General features: G+C 42.1%; 1 protein-coding gene across 1 annotated transcript in view; it reads right to left on the reverse strand.

The window, feature by feature from the left end:
- LOC139584603 (transcription factor Maf-like) overlaps positions 1-22042 on the reverse strand; it is a 167703-nt gene that overhangs the window by 143495 nt on the left and 2166 nt on the right. Inside the window, exon 2 of the mRNA XM_071416638.1 lies at positions 10811-10884. Within this exon, the coding sequence (XP_071272739.1) occupies positions 10857-10884 (28 nt within the window). The 3' untranslated portion in view covers positions 10811-10856. The remainder of the gene's footprint in view (positions 1-10810; positions 10885-22042) is intronic.

Here is a 22042-nt window from a genome sequence, read left to right on the forward strand (position 1 = left end):
TAGACCGCACAACTGATATATAGCCTCTGCGGCTGGCTCACTCTATCTATCCACCCAGATACACCACGCTCTCTCTCTCTGTCTCTCTGTCTCTCGCTCTCTCGCTCTCTCTCTCTGTCTCTCTCTCTGTCTCTCTCTCTCTCTCTCTCTCTCTCTCTCTCTCTCTCTCTCTCTCTCTCTCTCTCTCTCTCTCTCTCTCTCTCTCTCTCTCTCTCTCTCTCTCTCTCTCTCTCTCTCTCTCTCTCTCTCTCTCTCTCTCTCTCTCTCTCTCTCTCTCAATTCAATTAAAATTTCAATTTGAGTGATTTTATTGACATGGGAAACTTATGTTTACATTGCCAAAGCAAGTGAAATAGATAATAAACAAATGTGCAATAAACAAAAATGAACAGGAAACATTACACTCACAAAAGTTCCAAATGAATAAAGACATTACAAATGTCATATTATGTCTATATACAGTGTTGTAACGATGTGCAAATAGTTAAAGTACAAAAGGTAAAATAAATAAACATAAATATGGGTTGTATTTACAATGGTGTTTGTTCTTCACCCTTTTCTTGTGGCAACGGGTCACACATTTTGCTGCTGTGATTGCACACTGTGGTATTTCACCCAATAGATATGGGAGTTTATCAAAATTGGATTTGTTTTTTGAATTCTTTGTGGGTCTATGAAATCTAAGGGAAATATGTGTCTCTAATATAGTCATACATTTGGCAGGAGGTCAGGAAGTGCAGGTCAGTTTCCAGCTAATTGTGTGGGCAGTGTGCACATAGCCTGTCTTCTCTTGAGAGCCAGGTCTGCCTACAGAGGGATTTCTCAATAGCAAGGCTGTGCTCACTGAGTCTGTACATAGTCAAAGCTTTCCTTAATTTTGGGTCAGTCACAGTGGTCAGGTATTCTGCCACTGTGTACTCACTGTCCAGGGCCAAATAGCATTCTAGTTTGCTCAGTTTTTTTGTTCATTCTTTCCAATGTGTCAAGTAATTCTCTTTTTGTTTTCTCATGATTTGGTTAGGTCTAATTGTTTTGCTGTTCTGGGGCTCTGTGGGGTCTGTTTGTGTTTGTAAACAGAGCCCCAGGAACAGCTTGCTTAGGGGACTCTTCTCTAGGTTCATCTCTCTGTAGGTGATGGCTATGTTATGGAATGTTTGGGAATCACTTCCTTTTAGGTGGTTGTAGAATTGACCGTCTCTTTTCTGGATTTTGATAATTAGTGGGTATCGGCCTAATTCTGCTCTGCATGCATTATTTGGTGTTTTACGTTGTACACAGAGTATATTTCTGCAGAAATCTTCATGCAGACTCTCATTTGGTGTTTGTCCCATTTTGTGAATTCTTGGTTGGTGAGCGGACCCCAGACCTCACAACCATAAAGGGCAATGGGTTCTATAACTGATTAAAGTATTTGTAGCCGGATCCTAATTGGTATGTCAAATTTTCTCTCTCTCTGTCTCTCTCTGTCTCTCTTTGTCTCTCTCTGTCTCTTTCTCTCTATAATTCAGTTATCAAGAACACATAACGGGAGAACATGAAATGAATGTACAATACAATAATGAAATTACTATATTAAAATAATCTATTATTTTCATTTTTTTCTCTTAACCCCTCATTTCTCTCTCCATCCCTCTCTCTGTCTGTTCTCTCTTCCTGTGAATGAGTGATGTATAGTATTTAATTGCTGGCAGTGGTTCATGTGATCACATGATCATGCCATGATAGCATGTGATAAATAAATCAGGAAAACTAAAACCCTGCTTAAGAGGGTAACCAACACACACATCCAGGACAACACACACATCCAGGACAACACACACATCCAGGACAACACACACATCCAGGACAACACACACATCCAGGACAACACACACAACACTTACTCATTTCATTCAAACACTGTATAAACCTTACTCCCAAAGTACTACTGTATCCTAAACACACAGTCATGATGCACCAACTCTAGTGGGTATATGAGTCCCTCTTTATACCACACTGTAAAACACAGAGACTGTGACAGAAGAGTCTGCAGTGTGTAGTCCATACATCTTGCTGTTACATTTACATGGAGTTAGTTCTCAGGGAGTGACCTTTTCATGCACCACACTATACATTGTTAAAATAATACATGGGGTGTCGTATCGGATAGGAAGACTTCTGTTTATATACCACGCAGAGGGTGTGTGTGTGTGTGTGTGTGTGTGTGTGTGTGTGTGTGTGTGTGTGTGTGTGTGTGTGTGTGTGTGTGTGTGTGTGTGTGTGTGTGTGTGTGTGTGTGTGTGTGAACAGCAGAGTGTGTTCAGCACTAGCCTTTCGTTATTTATCTCTGTGTGTTAGTTAGTTCCCTTGCAGAACTTAAAATGGATGTCAGGAAATAGAGGGAGAAAGATAGAATTCAGCAGTTTCCCTGCAGCCTGGTTATTTATCAAGATAACAAACAGGAGAAGGATGTGTGTGTGTGTGTGTGTTTGTGTGTGTGTGTGTGTGTGTGTGTGTGTGTGCGTGTGCGTGTGCGTGTGCGTGTGCGTGTGCGTGTGCGTGTGTGTGTGTGTGCATGTGCCCTGTGCTGGGTCTCAGGGAGGGGAATAAACCGTTTCAGAAAGAGGGGATGGATGGCTGCAGCTTGGATATGGATGCACAGAGACTAGAAAATACATTTCTATGAAGAGGGATAGGTGACACACACACACACACACACATAAACACACAATGATATGGATGCACTATATGCCAAGGTGAAAGATTTTTTGGTGCAGGTATGTGCACACGAGCGGGCACACATACAGTACAGCTAGGACTTCCTGAGTACTGGGATCCATGCTCAATAGTACAGAGTTGATTATCCATTTGGATAAAGAGTTTTGCATTGTGTAGCTGTTGAACCGGTAGTTGTTTTTTTAAATAAATCATTAGCATTGGAGCCAGGGTGTGTATTTGCAGCTAGATGGATTCTTCCTGCAGGACTGTGTATATCCTTAGGAGTGTTGGCATTGTGCCATGTTAACATCTCTATAGCATCAGCGCTAATACAGGGCTGCTGGAGTTTAACTAGACACGAGGTGAAAAGCTAACAAGCTAGTGCTGGGGAGACACTGCAGGGAAGAGAGGCGAGGGAGGAAAAGAGGAGAGAGGAAGGAGGAGGAGACGTGTGGCTGTGTCAGTGTGTGTGTTTGAGGAGAGTTTGAACATAGAAGAAAAGAGGAGAGAGGGAGGAGGACGAGGGTACACTGTCGGCTAAAGGAATACCCTAAGGCTAAGAACTATGATAGTTCAGGGGAAATACAATACACTAACTCACAACTAATCACTGCATCTCGCTTAATCAAGCTGTGAACACACATTCACTACCTGAAGAAAACAGTGTCTCTGAGGTGACTCCCCCCTCCTCTTCAACACACACCTCACACACACATGTACGCTGCACACACTCTACCGAAGACTAATTCACTTCTTATGGCTGGGGGCAGTATTGAGTAGCTTGGATGAATAAGGTGCCCAGAGTAAACTGCCTGCTACTCAGTCCCAGAAGCTAGGATATGCATATTAGATTTGGATAGAAAACACTCTGAAGTTTCTAAAACTGTTTGAATGATGTCTGTGAGTATAACAGAACTCATATGGCAGGCAAAAACCTGAGGAAAAATCCAACAAGGAAGTGGGAAATCTGAGGTTTGTAGGTTTGCCTATCTATGGGGTCATATTGCACTTCAGTCTTTAGAACGTTGTTTGATGCTTCTACTGTGAAGGAAGAGGGAATAAGAGCTGATTGAGTCAGGGCTCTGGCAGAGTGCCACGAGCTCACTCAGGTGCGCCCCCGTGAGAGTTAGCTGCGTTCCATCGCATTTCTACAGACAAAGGAATTCTCCGGTTGAAACATTATTGAAGATGTATGTTAAAAACATCCTAAAGATTGATTCTATACATCGTTTGACATGTTTCTACGAACTGTAATGGAATTTTTTGACTTTATCTGGCCTGCGCATCAATTTGTATTTTGGAACTAAATGCGCGAACAAAAATGATGTATTTGGACAAAAATTATGGACGTTATCGAACAAAACAAACATTTATTGTGGAACTGGGATTCCTGGGAGTACATTCTGATGAAGATCATCAAAGGTAAGTGAATATTTATAATGCTATTTCTGACTTCTGTTGACTCCATATCTGTATGGCTTGTTTTGGTCTCTGAGCGCTGTACTCAGATTATAGCATGGTGTGCTTTTTCCGTAAAGTTTTTTTGAAATCTGACACAGCGGTTGCATTAAGGAGATGTTTATCTAGAGTTCCATGTATAATAGTTGCATCTTTTATCAATGTTTATTATGAGTATTTCTGTAAATTGATGTGGCTCTCTGCAAAAACACCGGATGTTTTGGAGGCAAAACATTACTGAACATAACGCGCCAATGTAAACTAAGATTTTTGGATATAAATATGAACTTTATCGAACAAAACATACATGTATTGTGTAACATGAAGTCCTATGAGTGTCATCTGATGAAGATCATCAAAGGTTAGTGATTAATTTGATCTCTATTTCTGCTTTTTGTGACTCCGCTCTTTGGCTGGAAAAATGGCTGTGTTTTTCTGTGACTAGGTACTGACCTAACATAATCATATGGTGTGCTTTCGTCGTAAAGCCTTTTTGAAATCGGACACTCTGGTGGGATTAACAACAAGTTTATCTTTAAAATGGTGTAAAATACTTGTATGTTTGAGGAATTTTAATTATGAGATTTCTGTTGTTTGAATTTGGCGCACTGCACTTTCACTGGCTGTTGTCAAGTCGATCCCGTTAACGGGATCTCAGCCATAAGACGTTTTAAGATACATCTGAATAAAACAACTATATTTGGGCTCCGTACTCAAACAATTACAAACATGGGAGGAGAGAGACACAGCATTGCACATTAACATCATTTGAAAGGAGAAGAGGGGCGATGTTAAAAAGCTTGGCTTATGGCATTGCTCTGAGATATTATGTATAATGTATATACATGGATCTTACTGTCCAAGGATACAAAGACTGCAATAATGAAGAAAAAGACATACTGTATATACACACAGTCCCTTCTCACTTACACACACGTTGCTGTGTCTGTGTCCTCTAATAACCTGACCTGCCTGCTGGCAGCTTGGGAGGCACCACACACACACACACACACACACACACACACACACACACACACACACACACACACACACACACACACACACACACACACACACACACACACACACACACACACACACACACACACACACACACACACACACACACACACACACATACACACACACACACACACACACCTGACGAGTAATGTGCTCTATAGCTTAAGCCTGCTTCTAAAGCTCGCCCTCTCTCCTTCCTCTCCCCCTCTCTCCATTCCTCCATTCCCACCTCCCCTTTCCCCCAACCAGTGACCTCAGAATTCCTGACAGGCAGAAAATGCTGAAGTATGCAGGTGTCCTAATGTCGCAGCCACACACGCACACGTACACGCACACGTACACGCACATACACACTCTCACACACACTCTCACACACACACACTCACTGCTTTGTAATATTTCACTAAATTACGTTAACCCTGTCACTGCCACACTATACCTTAGAGTATACACTTAACACACACAGAGCAACTGTGACACTGATGTTGAATCTGTCTTTGTCCAGATTTTCATGGGGTTTTCAGAGAGTTATTTCACCAAAGTGGACACACACACTGTGTCTGTTGGTGTGTATGAGGACATTGTATTACAGTGGTGACGAGTTGTCAGGCTGTGAGCGTGCTATCTCAGACTCAGTGCTATGTGAGGGTGATACTCCACATTGACCAGGCCTTTAAATAAGCTCTTCGATCCTACTGGGACAACAGTAAGGTCACTTTCTGCCTCCGCTCTCCCTGTCTGTCTGTCTGCCTGCCTGCCTGCCTGCCTGCCTGCCTGTCTGTCTGTCTGTCTGGCTGCACCCACTGCCAGATCCCTTCATCCCTAATTATTTCCTTCCCTTAGTCCTCCCTCTTACCCTCCATTGCTCCTTCCACATTTCATCCTTCAATGCCTGCTTGTCTGCCACGATAGTGAGGTTCCTCCATCCCTGCCTCTCTCCCTCCGTCTGTCCCTCGGTCCCTCGGTCCCTCGGTCCCTCACTCTTCCCATACTCCCACCCGTCCATCTATCTGTCAATGTGATCCGTGGAGACAGGAGACTGAGACGCAGGTTCGAGGGTCAGCTGAGAGGTGAAAGGTCGTGACCCTATCCTATGAGCACTAGGGCGCGAGAGAGGGCATGTCACTTTCCAGCCAGTACTGTAAGACACCAGACAGAGAACTGCATCCTGTCACAGACACAAGCCACAGAGACAAAAGCCTGTCAAAAACATGCTGTAACAATCCTCAAAGAATATCCAATGTACAGTCACTGTCCATATCGAAAATCCTCATATATGTCTGCAAATTGAGATCTGAGGGTTTTATTAGGATATTTGTGTATTAATTCATCACAATATATAGAGAGTGAAAGACATCCCAACAAGAAAGATGTCCTCCTGAACTTAGATAAGCTGTATAGCGCCTGTAGGGGAGAGTGGGGTAAGTTGAGAGGAGAGTGGGGTAAGTTGAGAGGAGAGAGGGGTAAGTTGAGAGGAGAGAGGGGTAAGTTGAGAGGAGAGTGGGGTAAGTTGAGAGGAGAGAGGGGTAAGTTGAGAGGAGAGAGGGGTAAGTTGAGAGGAGAGAGGGGTAAGTTGAGAGGAGAGAGGGGTAAGTTGAGAGGAGAGAGGGGTAAGTTGAGAGGAGAGTGGGATAAGTTGAGAGGAGAGTGGGGTAAGTTGAGAGGAGAGAGGGGTAAGTTGAGAGGAGAGTGGGGTAAGTTGAGAGGAGAGAGGGGTAAGTTGAGAGGAGAGTGGGGTAAGTTGAGAGGAGAGAGGGGTAAGTTGAGAGGAGAGAGGGGTAAGTTGAGAGGAGAGAGGGGTAAGTTGAGAGGAGAGAGGGGTAAGTTGAGAGGAGAGTGGGGTAAGTTGAGAGGAGAGTGGGGTAAGTTGAGAGGAGAGAGGGGTAAGTTGAGAGGAGAGAGGGGTAAGTTGAGAGGAGAGAGGGGTAAGTTGAGAGGAGAGTGGGGTAAGTTGAGAGGAGAGAGGGGTAAGTTGAGAGGAGAGTGGGATAAGTTGAGAGGAGAGTGGGGTAAGTTGAGAGGAGAGAGGGGTAAGTTGAGAGGAGAGAGGGGTAAGTTGACAGGAGAGAGGGGTAAGTTGAGAGGAGAGTGGGGTAAGTTGAGAGGAGAGTGGGGTAAGTTGAGAGGAGAGAGGGGTAAGTTGAGAGGAGAGTGGGGTAAGTTGAGAGGAGAGAGGGGTAAGTTGAGAGGAGAGAGGGGTAAGTTGAGAGGAGAGAGGGGTAAGTTGAGAGGAGAGTGGGGTAAGTTGAGAGGAGAGAGGGGTAAGTTGAGAGGAGAGTGGGATAAGTTGAGAGGAGAGTGGGGTAAGTTGAGAGGAGAGAGGGGTAAGTTGAGAGGAGAGAGGGGTAAGTTGACAGGAGAGAGGGGTAAGTTGAGAGGAGAGTGGGGTAAGTTGAGAGGAGAGTGGGGTAAGTTGAGAGGAGAGAGGGGTAAGTTGAGAGGAGAGTGGGGTAAGTTGAGAGGAGAGTGGGGTAAGTTGAGAGGAGAGAGGGGTAAGTTGAGAGGAGAGTGGGGTAAGTTGAGAGGAGAGTGGGGTAAGTTGAGAGGAGAGTGGGGTAAGTTGAGAGGAGAGAGGGGTAAGTTGAGAGGAGATTGGGGTAAGTTGAGAGGAGAGAGGGTTAAGTTGAGAGGAGAGTGGGGTAAGTTGAGAGGAGAGAGGGGTAAGTTGAGAGGAGAGAGGGGTAAGTTGAGAGGAGAGAGGGGTAAGTTGAGAGGAGAGAGGGGTAAGTTGAGAGGAGAGTGAGGTAAGTTGAGAGGAGAGTGGGGTAAGTTGAGAGGAGAGAGGGGTAAGTTGAGAGGAGAGAGGGGTAAGTTGAGAGGAGAGAGGGGTAAGTTGAGAGGAGAGTGGGGTAAGTTGAGAGGAGAGAGGGGTAAGTTGAGAGGAGAGAGGGGTAAGTTGAGAGGAGAGTGGGGTAAGTTGAGAGGAGAGTGGGGTAAGTTGAGAGGAGAGAGGGGTAAGTTGAGAGGAGAGAGGGGTAAGTTGAGAGGAGAGTGGGGTAAGTTGAGAGGAGAGAGGGGTAAGTTGAGAGGAGAGAGGGGTAAGTTGAGAGGAGAGAGGGGTAAGTTGAGAGAAGAGTGGGGTAAGTTGAGAGGAGAGAGGGGTAAGTTGAGAGGAGAGAGGGGTAAGTTGAGAGGAGAGTGGTGTAAGTTGAGAGGAGAGTGGGGTAAGTTGAGAGGAGAGAGGGGTAAGTTGAGAGGAGAGAGGGGTAAGTTGAGAGGAGAGTGGGGTAAGTTGAGACATTTTTTACATTCAGCATCACTCCATCAAGGGAAATATTGTATTTTTTCGACCAAAAATATCTACATATATTTCAGGATGTTGTGTATCCCTGGAAATAATCAAATTTTATGTAAACATTTTCAAAACATAACTTCTCCAAAAAGAGTGGTAACTTGGCACAACCCCGGGTATGGGGTGAGTTGAGCCGCGGGACAGAGTAAGTTAAGCCGCCTACAAATGTTTTTACTGAATGAAATATTACCACTACCTTTTTAAAACCATGTCTATCTCTATTTCCCAAACACAATTCAACACAATCACAATCGCTTTTTTGTCTTTTAATAATTTTAAGCATATTTTAACACCGGCTTCACACCTAACAAAACCTTTGTACTTTTAAAAATACTTTTAAAATAGGCCCTGTTGTTACCTCAAATCCGAGCAATAATGCCATGCATTACACCTGGGAAGAAAACGCTTCAATTTGCTCTACTTGCCATTGGCTCAACTAACCCCATGGCCATTGGCTCAACTTACCCCAAGGCAAACATTTTGACTATATTAGCCCAGACAGCTACAAGGATGCACTTTCATGTCAGGTTTATGACCTCATATGGAAGCTTATAGAGACCCCAACTGATGTATAGAAAAACCTATAAATTATCTACTTTTTTGGACCTAACCTGCTTACCACTTTTTCCATGTGTTTTCATCCTTCACAGACTCCATGAAATGAAGACCTCTTCCTAAATATTTAGTCAAACTATTAATTTTGTGTATGGTTTCCTAGAAAGAAGGGTGGCTCAACTTACCCCCATTGGCTCAACTTACCCCACTCTCCTATACAGCTAGCCCTGGCTTCCAGCAAAACCAGAACACACAGACTGTCAACACACAGCTTCACCAGAGGTACAGAAAACAGAGGCCAGCCTATCGCCTGGACTGTCTCACTGTATAGAGACACATTCAGAGGGTTACATACTGTGGTAAAATCAGCTCAAATCTAAACAAATCAACACAGAAAAGGTTCTGAGGTGAGGAAGTGTGTTTCTATCACTCTGAAGACTGTGAACAATTACTATAAAATCTACAAATAAATCAGCAAATGTTAAAATGTGCAAAATAATTTTGTAAAATAGTGAAACCATTTTACAAGAGAAACGGGCAATTATTTGGTAAATATTTTTTCAACAATCTTTATGGTCAATGATGATAATTTAAAATGTAAATACCATTCATATGTACACTAAGTGTACAAAACATTAGGAACACCTTCCTAATATTGAGATGAACCTCCTTTGCCCTCAGAATAGCCTCAATTCGTCGGGGTATGGACTACAAGGTGTCAAAAGCATTCCACATGGATCAAATCCAATCATATGTTATTTGTCACATGCGCCGAGTTCACCTTACAGTGAAATGCTTACTTACAAGCCCTTAACCAACAATGCTTTAATAAGTTCTAAGATTTAAAAAAAACAAGTGTTAAGTAAAAAACTGCGGTCGGAGGCCGAGCAGTTGCCATACCAGGCAGTGATGCAACCAGGCAGTGATGCAACCAGGCAGTGATGCAACCAGGCAGTGATGCAACCAGGCAGTGATGCAACCAGTCAGGATGCTCTTGAATGGGCAGCTGTAGAACCTTTTGAGGATCTCAGGACCCATGCCAAATCTTTTCAGTCTCCTGAGGGAGAATAGGTTTTGTCGTGCACTGTTCACGACTGTCGTGGTGTGCTTGGATCATGTTAGTTTGTTGGTGATGTGGACGCCAAGGAACTTGAAGCTCTCAACCTGCTCTACTACAGCCCCGTCGATGAGAATGGGGGCGTGCTCGGTCCTCCTTTTCCTGTAGTCCACAATCATCTCCTTTGTCTTGATCACGTTGAGGGAGAGGTTGTTGTCCTGGCACCACACGGCCAGGTCTCTGACTTCCTCCCTATAGTCTGTCACAGTTGTGTCAAATTGGCTGGTGGACCATTCTTGATACACAAGGGAAACTGTTGAGTGGGAAAAACCCAGCAGCGTTTCAGTTCTTGACATACTCAAACCAGTGAATATTTTGTCTTGCCCATTATCCTTCTGAATGGCACACATACACAATCCATGTCTCAATTGTCTCAAGGCTTCAAAATCCTTCTTTAACCTGTCTCCTCCCCTTCATCTACACTGATTGAAGTGGATTTTACAGGTGACATCAATAAGGGATCACAGCTATGTCATGGAAAGAGCAGGTGTCCATAATGTTTTGTACACTAAGTGTATATCCTTCAGTATAATTGTACAATTGAACATAAAATGCTAAATACCTGTATTCGTTTAACAAGTATTACAAATAGCAACAATAAACAAACAATAAAAAACTATGGTGAGCAGTGAACTGAAGAGGAGAAGGAATGAGATGGCTGACGTTACCTCAGACTCCAGGTCAAGGGTCATGTGCAGGGTTCAGGGGTCACTATCACAGATGGAGGAACTTTCTCGACGTCCTGAGGATAGTGATAATAAATGGAAGGATTAAAACACAGTAAAAAGGGCAGAACATTGTTTCACTAAAACATGCACCGAACTTCTGTAAAAGGGAGAGGAAGGTGATTAAGGGAAAGAAAGAGAAAAAGAGAGAGAGAGAGAGAGAGAGAGAGAGAGAGAGAGACAAAATGACAAAATGTCAAAAATATAAAACAATTAGAGAGTGTAATTTCCCCAAATTTGAAACTCTTATTCAAGGTTTCAAAGACCTCTCTGATGAGAGTAGGCTACCCGTCCTGTTGGGGGAGGACGCAGAGAGCTGTGGGTTGGCAGCGCACTACATTGCTGCCTGCCATAAGTTGAGGGACAGTGTCTGACAGACCAATCAACCTGCACATGTCTTCTACTGTATGTTTATTGTTATTGTTCAATGTATGGTTATTTTGACACTTGGTTATTGTTGTTACTGTTGTCCCGTTGACAATTTTGATTCTCATTTTTATATTGTAAATAAGCTTTGGCAATATGTACACTGTTACGTCATGCCAATAAAGCAAATTGAATTGAATTGAATTGAGAGAGAGAGAGAGAGAGAGAGAGACAGAGAGAGAGATAGAGACAGAGACAGAGAGAGAGAGAGAGAGATAGAGAGAGAGAGAGAGAGAGAGAGAGAGAGAGAGAGAGAGAGAGAGAGAGAGAGAGAGAGAGAGAGAGAGAGAGAGAGAGAGAGAGAGAGAGAGAGAGACCGAGAGAGAGAGAGACCGAGAGAGAGAGATAGGGAGACAGAGAGAGAGAGAGAGAGAGAGAGAGAGAGAGAGAGAGAGAGGCAGAGAGACGGAGAGAGAGAGACAGAGAGAGAGAGATTCTATGCCTATTCTATGCCATCAAAAGGAACATAAATTTCAACATACCAATTAGGATCTGGCTAAAAATACTTGAATCAGTCATAGAGCCCATTGCCCTTTATGGTTGTGAGGTCTGGGGTCCGCTCACCAACCAAGATTTCACAAAATGGGACAAACACCAAATTGAGACTCTGCATGCAGAATTCTGCAAAAATATCCTCCGTGTACAACGTAGAACACCAAATAATGCATGCAGAGCAGAATTAGGCCGATACCCACTAATTATCAAAATCCAGAAAAGAGCCGTTAAATTCTACAACCACCTAAAAGGAAGCGATTCCCAAACCTTCCATAACAAAGCCATCACCTACAGAGAGATGAACCTGGAGAAGAGTCCCCTAAGCAAGCTGGTCCTAGGGCTCTGTTCACAAACACAAACACACCCCACAGAGCCCCAGGACAACAGCACAATTAGACCCAACCAAATCATGAGAAAACAAAAAGATAATTACTTGACACATTGGAAAGAATTAACAAAAAAACAGAGCAAACTAGAATGCTATTTGGCCCTAAACAGAGAGTATACAGTGGCAGAATACCTAACCACTGTGACTGACCCAAACCTAAGGAAAGCTTTGACTATGTACAGACTCAGTGAGCATAGCCTTGCTATTGAGAAAGGCCGCCGTAGGCAGACATGGCTCTCAAGAGAAGACAGGCTATGTGCTCACTGCCCACAAAATGAGGTGGAAACTGAGCTGCACTTCCTAACCTCCTGCCCAATGTATGACCATATTAGAGAGACATATTTCTCTCAGATTACACAGATCCACAAAGAATTCGAAAACAAATCCAATTTTGATAAACTCCCATATCTACTGGGTGAAATTCCACAGTGTGCCATCACAGCAGCAAGATTTGTGACCTGTTGCCACAAGAAAAGGGCAACCAGTGAAGAACAAACACCATTGTAAATACAACCCATATTTATGTTTATTTATTTTAACTTGTGTGCTTTAACCATTTGTACATTGTTACAACACTGCATATATATAATATGACATTTGTAATGTCTTTATTGTTTTGAAACTTCTGTATGTGTAATGTTTACTGTTCATTTTTATTGTTTATTTGACTTTTGTATATTATCTACCTCACTTGCTTTGGCAATGTTAACACATGTTTCCCATGCCAATAAAGCCCCTTGAATTGAATTGAATTGAATTGAGAGAGCGAGAAAGGGAGACAGAGAGAGAGAGAGAGAGAGAGAGACAGAGAGATAGAGAGAGAGGGAGACAGAGAGAGAGCGAGAGAGAGAGAGAGAGAGAGAGAGAGAGAGAGAGAGAGAGAGAGAGAGAGAGAGAGAGAGAGAGAGAGAGAGAGAGAGAGAGAGAGAGAGAGAGAGAGTGAGAGAGAGAGAGAGAGAGAGAGAGAGAGAGAGAGAGAGAGAGAGAGAGAGAGAGCGAGAGGGAGACACACAGAGAGAGAGAGAGAGAGAGAGACAAAATGACAAAATGTCAAAAATATAAAACAATTAGAGAGTGTAATTTCCCCAAATTTGAAACTCTTATTCAAGGTTTCAAAGACCTCTCTGATGAGAGTAGGCTACACGTCCTGTTGGGGGAGGACGCAGAGAGCTGTGGGTTGGCAGCGCACTACATTGCTGCCTGCCATAAGTTGAGGGACAGTGTCTGACAGACCAATCAACCTGCACATGTCTTCTACTGTATGTTTATTGTTATTGTTCAATGTATGGTTATTTTGACACTTGGTTATTGTTGTTACTGTTGTCCCGTTGACAATTTTGATTCTCATTTTTATATTGTAAATAAGCTTTGGCAATATGTACACTGTTACGTCATGCCAATAAAGCAAATTGAATTGAATTGAATTGAGAGAGAGAGAGAGAGAGAGAGAGAGAGAGAGAGAGAGAGAGAGCGAGAGAGAGAGAGAGAGAGAGAGAGAGAGAGAGAGAGAGAGAGAGAGAGAGACAGAGAGAGAGAGAGAGAGAGAGAGAGAGAGAGAGAGAGAGAGAGAGAGAGAGAGAGAGCAGGATGGGAACAACCCACAACCTGAACACTTGCTCTATTGACTAGAGGTGCAGTAGGCTACTGAGTCCTGTTATGTGGTAATGTGTGCTGATCAGTGTGAAGCTGACCAGAGCCGTAGAAACAAATGTTTATTTTCAGATCTCGGGCAGATGAATAAGCCATAGGTAGATATAATCAAGAACAACATGTGAACAAACACGTGCATGCACACACTGGTGTGGGATATGCCTGCTGGCAGCATTTCAAGGAAACACAAAACACACAGAGAAGGCTAGGACATGGCACAAGTGTGTGAGGTCAGGGTCTTTCCCAGGTACAGATAAAGGAGAGAGTAGGAGAGGAGAAAGGAGGAGAGAGACAGAGGAAGAGCTGTACAACACTGAGTCACATTGTCTGGCTGGAGATCAATGTCTGTTAGACTGGCTCAGAGAGATAGAGGGGAGAGACCTAATTTGCAAGGCTTTATTTAGTTTTAGTTGTATACTTAAGCAATAATGCCCGAGGTGGTGTGGTGTATGGACAATATACCACGGCTAAGGGCTGTTCTTAAGCACGACGCAACACAGAGTGCCTGGATAAAGCCCTTAGCCGTGGTATATTGGCCATATATCACAAACTCCAGAGGTGCCTTATTGCTATTATAAACTGGTTACCAACGTAAAAATACATGTTTTGCCATACCCTTGGTATACGGTCTGATATACCACGGCTGTCAGCCAATCAGCATGCAGGTCTCAAACCATTCAGTTAATAAAAACATTTTTTTAAATATGATTTAGCTTCAGTTTCAGTGTTAGGGACAGAAAGCATGGGAAGCAAGGAGCCATTTGGGTTGTTCACTTTTCTGTGATTTTTGGGATGTCACTTCTTGCAACTGGGGGGGGGCAGTAATACATAAGGTACTGGGTCAGGTCATAGGTTAGGTTAGCCCTTTTCAAGACTCCAATGCGACAATGGAGTCATTCCATGTCCAATTTGATTAGCTGAGGTGATTTGGTGAAGTGTGAAATGCTCTATCTAGAAGCAATTGATCATTGATTGCGATATGGTTTTGGAAACCTTGAACACTCAACTTAATTATCATCCAAAAATAGCTTTACAATTACAAAAGATAGGTGTTTTACCACAGATTTCCACTGAGATTGTTGGTGTAATACGGCTTCGAGCCAACAGGTTTCTTTTTTTCCTTTCCAAGTTCACATTAGCTCAGGAAGTGCAACGTAAAACACCTCTGTGGGAATCTGCATTAAAACGGTGCACAGTAAGTTCATATTTTGGATTTGTAAAATCATTTTGGGGTGATATGAAAGTAGAATTTCCAAAAACGTCTTGCACACAGTGATTATTAACAGTTCAACAGAGGGTCAGCTGTACACATTAACCCCACTGTGGTCAATTATTTAAATGAGAACCCTACTGTATGTCTGTATGGCCTTAGGTTCTCCAGAGCTAAGATTAAGCTAGGTTAGGTTTAAATGATAAAGTCAATCTCAATGTGACTTGATGGAAGGAAACTCTCTCTCGTCCAGGTTTACACCAATTAAATACTATCTAATTTAAGTAGTACATGTAAGAAGAATCAAGTTAGCTACCTAGCCGTTTCTTTCCCTTGTTAGCTAGTGATAACTGGCGATGGTGATGCACAAGCTAGGCCTATTTGAAAAATCACCATCTCCTGGCTGCATTAACCCGCCAGATTTAGTATCTTGAAAACCCCTTCCAACGGCTTGTTCCTAGAGTTTAGGACAAAACTAAAAATGAACATAATTCATGATGGTTTTTATTTATTTTTGTTCGTTTTCGTGTCAAAGGTAATAGTTTCAGTATAGTTTAAGTTTTTTGAACAGGTTTATTAATTATTTTATTTCAGTTTACTAAATAGTTTTCTCATGATTTGTTTTAGTTTACTATAATAGCCTTGGCACACACATACACACGCACAAACGTACACACACGCACACGTAGGTACATAAATGTGGTTGATTTAAATCCCTTTAAGTGTAAATGTTTATCGTGATGCAGGGAGAGATGCAGATGGAGAGTGAGTGGAAGAAATTCAAATAGTTTACTCTTTTGAATGTGAATATGTGTTTAACCTTTGGGGTGCTGTTTCAGGGCAAGCTTGGACGTGTGTGTCTATGTGTTAATAATAGCATAAATGATTTAAACAGAAGCAGCTTTCATACTGAATACAGAAATTATTGCAGCAAAAATAACCTAAATGAGGAGGTGGATTCAACTTTTGCTCTGTTACTGTTACGTAAAGCAAGACCATGAATATGCAAGCAGAGGAATTTAGCTTGAAAAACTGGTCGTTTAGGTGATCTCAGATTTCTTCATAACAATGTGTATATTGAATTCGATGCATTGTAATAAAGGGAGAAAGAGATCTGCTCATACATATTGTCTACACTGAACACTAAATAGATAAACAGACTGGATTAATGGGTGCCTGTATAGACTCTCACCGCAAGGTCAAATAAAAGACACAGTGCTGGATATTGACATCCTAACACACGCACTTAGTCACACACAAGCACATGCGCGTGTACTTACACACACGCACGCACGCACGCACACACACACAGACATCCTTTCTGCCATTATTAAAGGCATTAAAGTGAAGTACATAATAATGATTCAAATGTCAATAAGAATACATTTCAAAGTGATTTCCCATTGTTGACCTCAGAGAGAAAGTCCAATATTATGACAGGAAACAACTGCATTATCTGTAATAATCCAATCATTGGGCATAGCAGAAGTGATTGCAGTTCACGAGTCAATAAGGTGGGACAGAGAATGGAATTACACTTCATGCTGATTAAATGAATCCTAATATAATCCTAGCAAACCCGGGAACATTTCAAGAACATTAGCTAATATTCCCATTAAGTTCTAGTTAGTGTTTTATTTTACATTTGGATGTTCTCCTAACTAACATTTTTCCAGAAAACCAGAATTAGTTCTGTGAAAGTTCCCAGAACATTCGTTAGGTTGCGGCAAATGTTCTCATAACACAGAAACTGTTCAGTTGTGTTGATAATTATACAATGTTAGTATAAAACATTCACCTGATGTTGCAAGAATATTCCCAGAACACATTTCATCTGTTCTTTAAATGTTCCCAGAATGTTTCATTAGGTTGTGGAAACAGTCTGGTGGGAACGTTGTGGGGACATCTGAAAAGATGAACTGTACAGTTGTGCTGGTGATTATACAATGTTCTTTTAGGTTGCAAAAAACATTCACCTGATGTTACAAGAACGTTCCCAGAACACATTTTTATGTTCTTTAAAAGTTCTTAAAACATTTATTTAGGTTGTGGGAACATTGTGGGTACATTACAAGAGACAGGTTCCCAAAGCACAAAATATGCTCAGTTGTGATGACATTCATACAATGTTTAAGTTAGCTTGTGCAGGACATTTCTTTATGTTGTAAAAAAATTGACAGAACACTGGGTTCTTTAAAGGTTCCCAGAATATTGAATTAATTTATAGATGTTGTCTGGGATGTTGCAATAATATTATTGTGATATTCACATATTTTACATAAGAGGTTGCAGAGAACATTCCCACAAAGTTGCAAAATATTCCACAATTTCCAAATAAGTCACACACACACACACACACACGCACTGGCACTCGCACCCGCACACACACACACACACACACACACACACACACACACACACACACACACACACACACACACACACACACACACACACACACACACACACACACACACACACACACACACACACACACACACACACACACACACACACACTGACTTCAATAGACAAACAAAACACAGACTCTGCTATACGGGCTTAGCACCAAGTTCGCACCTTGCCTATACACTGAGTGTACAAAACATTAGGAACACTTTCCTAATATTGAATTGCACTCCTTTTTGCCTTTGGAACAGCCTAAATTTGTCTGGCCATGAATTCTACTTTGTGACGAAAGCATTCCACAGGGATACTGGCCCCTGATGACTCCAATGCTTCCCACATTTGTGTCAAATTAGGTGGATATCCTTTAGGTGGTGGACCATTCTTGATACACACGGGAAACTGTTGAATGTGAAAAAACCCAGCAGCGCTGCAGTTCTTGCCTGGAGCCTGGCTCCTATTACCAAACCCATTCAAAGGCATCTTTTGTCTTTCCCATTCACCATCTGAATGCCACACATACACAATCCATGTCTCAATCCAGCCAACTTGAGACAAGTGTGGGAAGAATTGGTGTCCACATTCCTGTGGAATGCTTTCGACACGTTGTAGTCCATGCCCTGATGAATTGAGGCTGTTCTGAGGGTCAAAGGTCCCGTGTGGCTCAGTTGGTAGAGCATGGCGCTTGCAACGCCAGGGTTGTGGGTTCATTCCCCACGGGGGGACCAGGATGAATATGTATGAACTTTCCAATTTGTAAGTTGCTCTGGATAAGAGCGTCTGCTAAATGACTAAAATGTAAATGTTAAAGACGGTGCAACTCAATATTAGGAGGGTGTTCCTAATGTTTTGTACACTCAGTGTAGATTAGTATGATCATGTCACCCTTCTCTTTGTTTTATTTTTTATATAAAAAATATATGCTTATGTGTACATTTTTACCAGCCCACCCAACTCAACAATGGTCCAGCCCATCTGGCATTTGCCAGAATTGCCAGATGGCCAATCCGGCCCTGGAAACAGACACATGCGCCACATGCTAGATTCTCCCTTTTAAAAAACGGTCCTGTGCAGCTGTAACATTGTCAGGCACGTGCACAGATAAGCCTCTATCTGTGTAGAGCACATGTCCCTTTGCCATTCCAGTATTGAAAGTGCCCTTTTGGGATGGTGGTATAATTAATTTTTATACATTTGTTGTCATTGTTGTTCGGAACCCACTGCCCGCAAGTCGTCTTCAAGTTTGCCACCCCCACCCTGTCCCTTGGTTGCGCCTGTTGATCTTGCCCTGTACGGAGCTCGCTCGCGAGTCGCGCCCGGTTGCATCTTTTTCAAGTCTGCCCTGTATGAAGATTTCAAGCTCCGGGTCACCAAACATGCATGGCTTGAGAGATGCGATTACCGGCCGAGTGTGTGTAGCTAGATACCTGGTTTAAATATTATCAGTACTGCCGCAGCAGCTTACCATTGATTAACACTTGATTTAGCCTCCATCATCATCATCAATATTTCGTCTGCTTGGCTGATACGCGCAGCAGAGAGAGACAAAACGACAGAGAGGTAAATTACTAATCAGTAAAAGAAATTGAGCTAGCTAACTAGCAGATTTACATCAATCATCAATATCAATACCCTCTTTTCCCCATGTCAATCATGTCTTTAGGAGGCACTGTAACTATACTGAAAAAAATATAAACGCAACATGCAACAATTTATAAGATTTTACTGAGTTACAGTTCATATTTGGAAATCAGACAATTGAAATAAATAAATTAGGCCCTAATTAATGGATTTCACATGACTGGGAATACCAATATGCATCTGTTGGTCACAGATACCTTTAAAAAAGGCAGCGTGACATCTCCTTCGCATAGAGTTGATCAGGCTGTTGATTGTGGCCTGTGGAATGTTGTTTCACTCCTCTTCGATGGCTTTTGAAGTTGCTGGATATTGGCGGCAACTGGAACATGCTGTCATACACATAGATCCAGAGCATCCCAAACATGCTGAATGGGTGACATGTCTGGTGATTATGCAGGCCAACTGGGACATTTTCAGCTTTGTTTCAGAACATTCAATTATCTGGCAACAGCTCTGGTGACATTCCTGCAGTCAGCATGCCTATTGTATTCTCCCTCAAAACATCTGTGAGACATCTATGGTATTGTGTTGTGTGACAAAACTGCACACTTTAGAGAGGCCTTTTACTGTCCCCAGCACAAGGTGCACCTGTGTAATGATCATGCTGTTTAATCAGTTTATTGATATGCTACACCTGTCAGGTGGATGGATTATCTTGTCAAAGCAGAAATGCTCACTAACAGGCATGTAAACAATTTTGTGCACAACATTTGAGAGAAATAAGCTTTTTGTGCATATGGAACATTTCTGAGATATTTTATTTAATCTCATGAAACATGGGACCAACACTTGACATGTTGCATAGGCCTATGCTAAAAAAAAATCTTCATGTTAGCTACAGAGGCATTTGGTATGTTATGAATTTCGAGATATTAATCATGAAAGTATTTATTTTTCAAGAGGGGGCTTTTTTCCATTTACCTCATTTGGTAGTATATTTCAAATTCCAATATCGAACGAAGAAATAGAAGACTGGTCATGGGGCGGCAGGTAGCCTAGCGATTAAGCGCGTGGGGCCAATAACCGAAACGTCCCTGGTTCGAATCCCCAACTAGCTCGCTATCACGGGTGACCTGGCTGGAGAATGAGCAAGATGAGCAAGGCACTTGATCCCAATTACTCCTCTGGATAAGAGCTTCTGCTAAATGTCATGAAATGAACCAACCATTTCGAGGGGACCGTCCGACACCCTCCTTTCCCTTTTCTACACTACCCTAATATGTACACCATAAGCCAACAGTGAGCGATTTGTATTCGTCAAAATATAATTTCAGAAAAAAATGACATGTTAAACTTAGTTCTAGGCTAACCTCTGCGCATCAAGTAGGCTAGACTAACTCCCTTTCAATTGACCTGAGGCAAATATGGTCCGTTTTTATTGAACTAAATCAAATATGCCAGTTATCTCCATGCCATATTTAGAATTAAACTTCTGAGTTGAAGGGTTCAGAGTCGAGTTTTTAGACTGCTACCGAGCACAGAGCAAAAGTGTGCTCCAAAATAATGATTAACAAAAGTGGACCGGTATGGGGACCTGCGTCCGGCGTCATGTGAAGTGTGCTTAAAACAATCCGCATGTGTAGCCTAGTAGTCTAAATAAAGTGGAATATTTCATTTGGACTGTTGTATTTCTCTTGAGAAAGCAAGCAACAGGTGAAATGATTTCTGCACAACACAGCGGAAGATAGACAACATAGAAGAAGAGTTAAACACAACACGTTATTAGGCCTACAGCTTCTAGAACATCATAAAGCGAATGTAGGCTTTTCTAAGCAACAAACATTTGTTTTTCTTTAGGCCTATATTGTCCTCCTAAGATGTGGGTACAGTATAGCCTACAGCAGAGCGGGAGGCAACACATCTAGGCCTATTGAGATTACAAGACAGGTCTAAAACGAAAACACAGAAATTAGAACTATTTCCCGAAAGCTATTATGAATTTAATTTTACCCTGAGAAGTAGGCCTGATTTCGCCTTATCCACGACAATATTAGGCTAATAAAACTGGTGATAAAGTCAGCATTGCAATAATTTGAACATGCATGAATAATAAAAATAACATAAATGAAAGCTAAGTTTCCATTCATAAACATTTATTGATGAATGGTGGAAATGTAGATATTCCATTTTAAACATGTAGCTCAAGATAATAGTCGCCGACTGTGTTGTCCAAACAGTATGTGGTGACATGTTATAGAGCAACATTAAGTTATTGAACATCACATGAATATTTTCCAATTTGAGTTCCCAGTCGTCTTGTGATCGGTTAAGACCCACGGCGTTGCGGGTACCATGCGTGCAATAGCTCCAACAATTCCATAATATTCCTAGAAGGACACCTTCAGATGAAGGGATTTCTCCTCCTCTTATTGGTGAATCGTGATAACACTTTTGATAAAGTCAAACTGAAGCTTCACCTGATTTAAGAGCATGCATATATCAAAGACAAGACAAGAAAAGAAGAAAGAAAACCATTTAGTACATTTGGACAAAACTGATATAAAAGTAGGCTTATATTTAATCAAAATATTCTTACAATATTCCACACAAAAAAAGCAACCTGTTGTGTGACAAGATAACATGATATTGTCTGAATATTTACTGAATTAAAATATGCCCTTTTGAATTATAAAGGAATCCACAGGAATCATGAAGTACAAAATGCCATCAGATTTAAAAATATAGTGGGCTACACACACTGAAAGCAAGACGGTATAGAACACAACGGACTCCATTCTAGAGACGATATAATTCAAAATGTCCTGTCTGTCTTTCTCCAGACATACTGTATAAGCCGAGCCTGACACGTGAAAGGTGATGCGTCAGCAGGTTTGTGTGTATAGAGAATGATTCTCGATGTCAGACGGTACAGCGAGACGTGAGGAGAGGAGGAGAGGTGAGTTGAGGAGACCGATGGATGATGAAGACCCTCAAACTTTTTGGCCCAAATCACCCAAAA

Source organism: Salvelinus alpinus, chromosome 9 (genome assembly GCF_045679555.1).
Source record: "Salvelinus alpinus chromosome 9, SLU_Salpinus.1, whole genome shotgun sequence".
In the NCBI taxonomy this organism is placed as follows: Eukaryota; Metazoa; Chordata; class Actinopteri; order Salmoniformes; family Salmonidae; genus Salvelinus; species Salvelinus alpinus.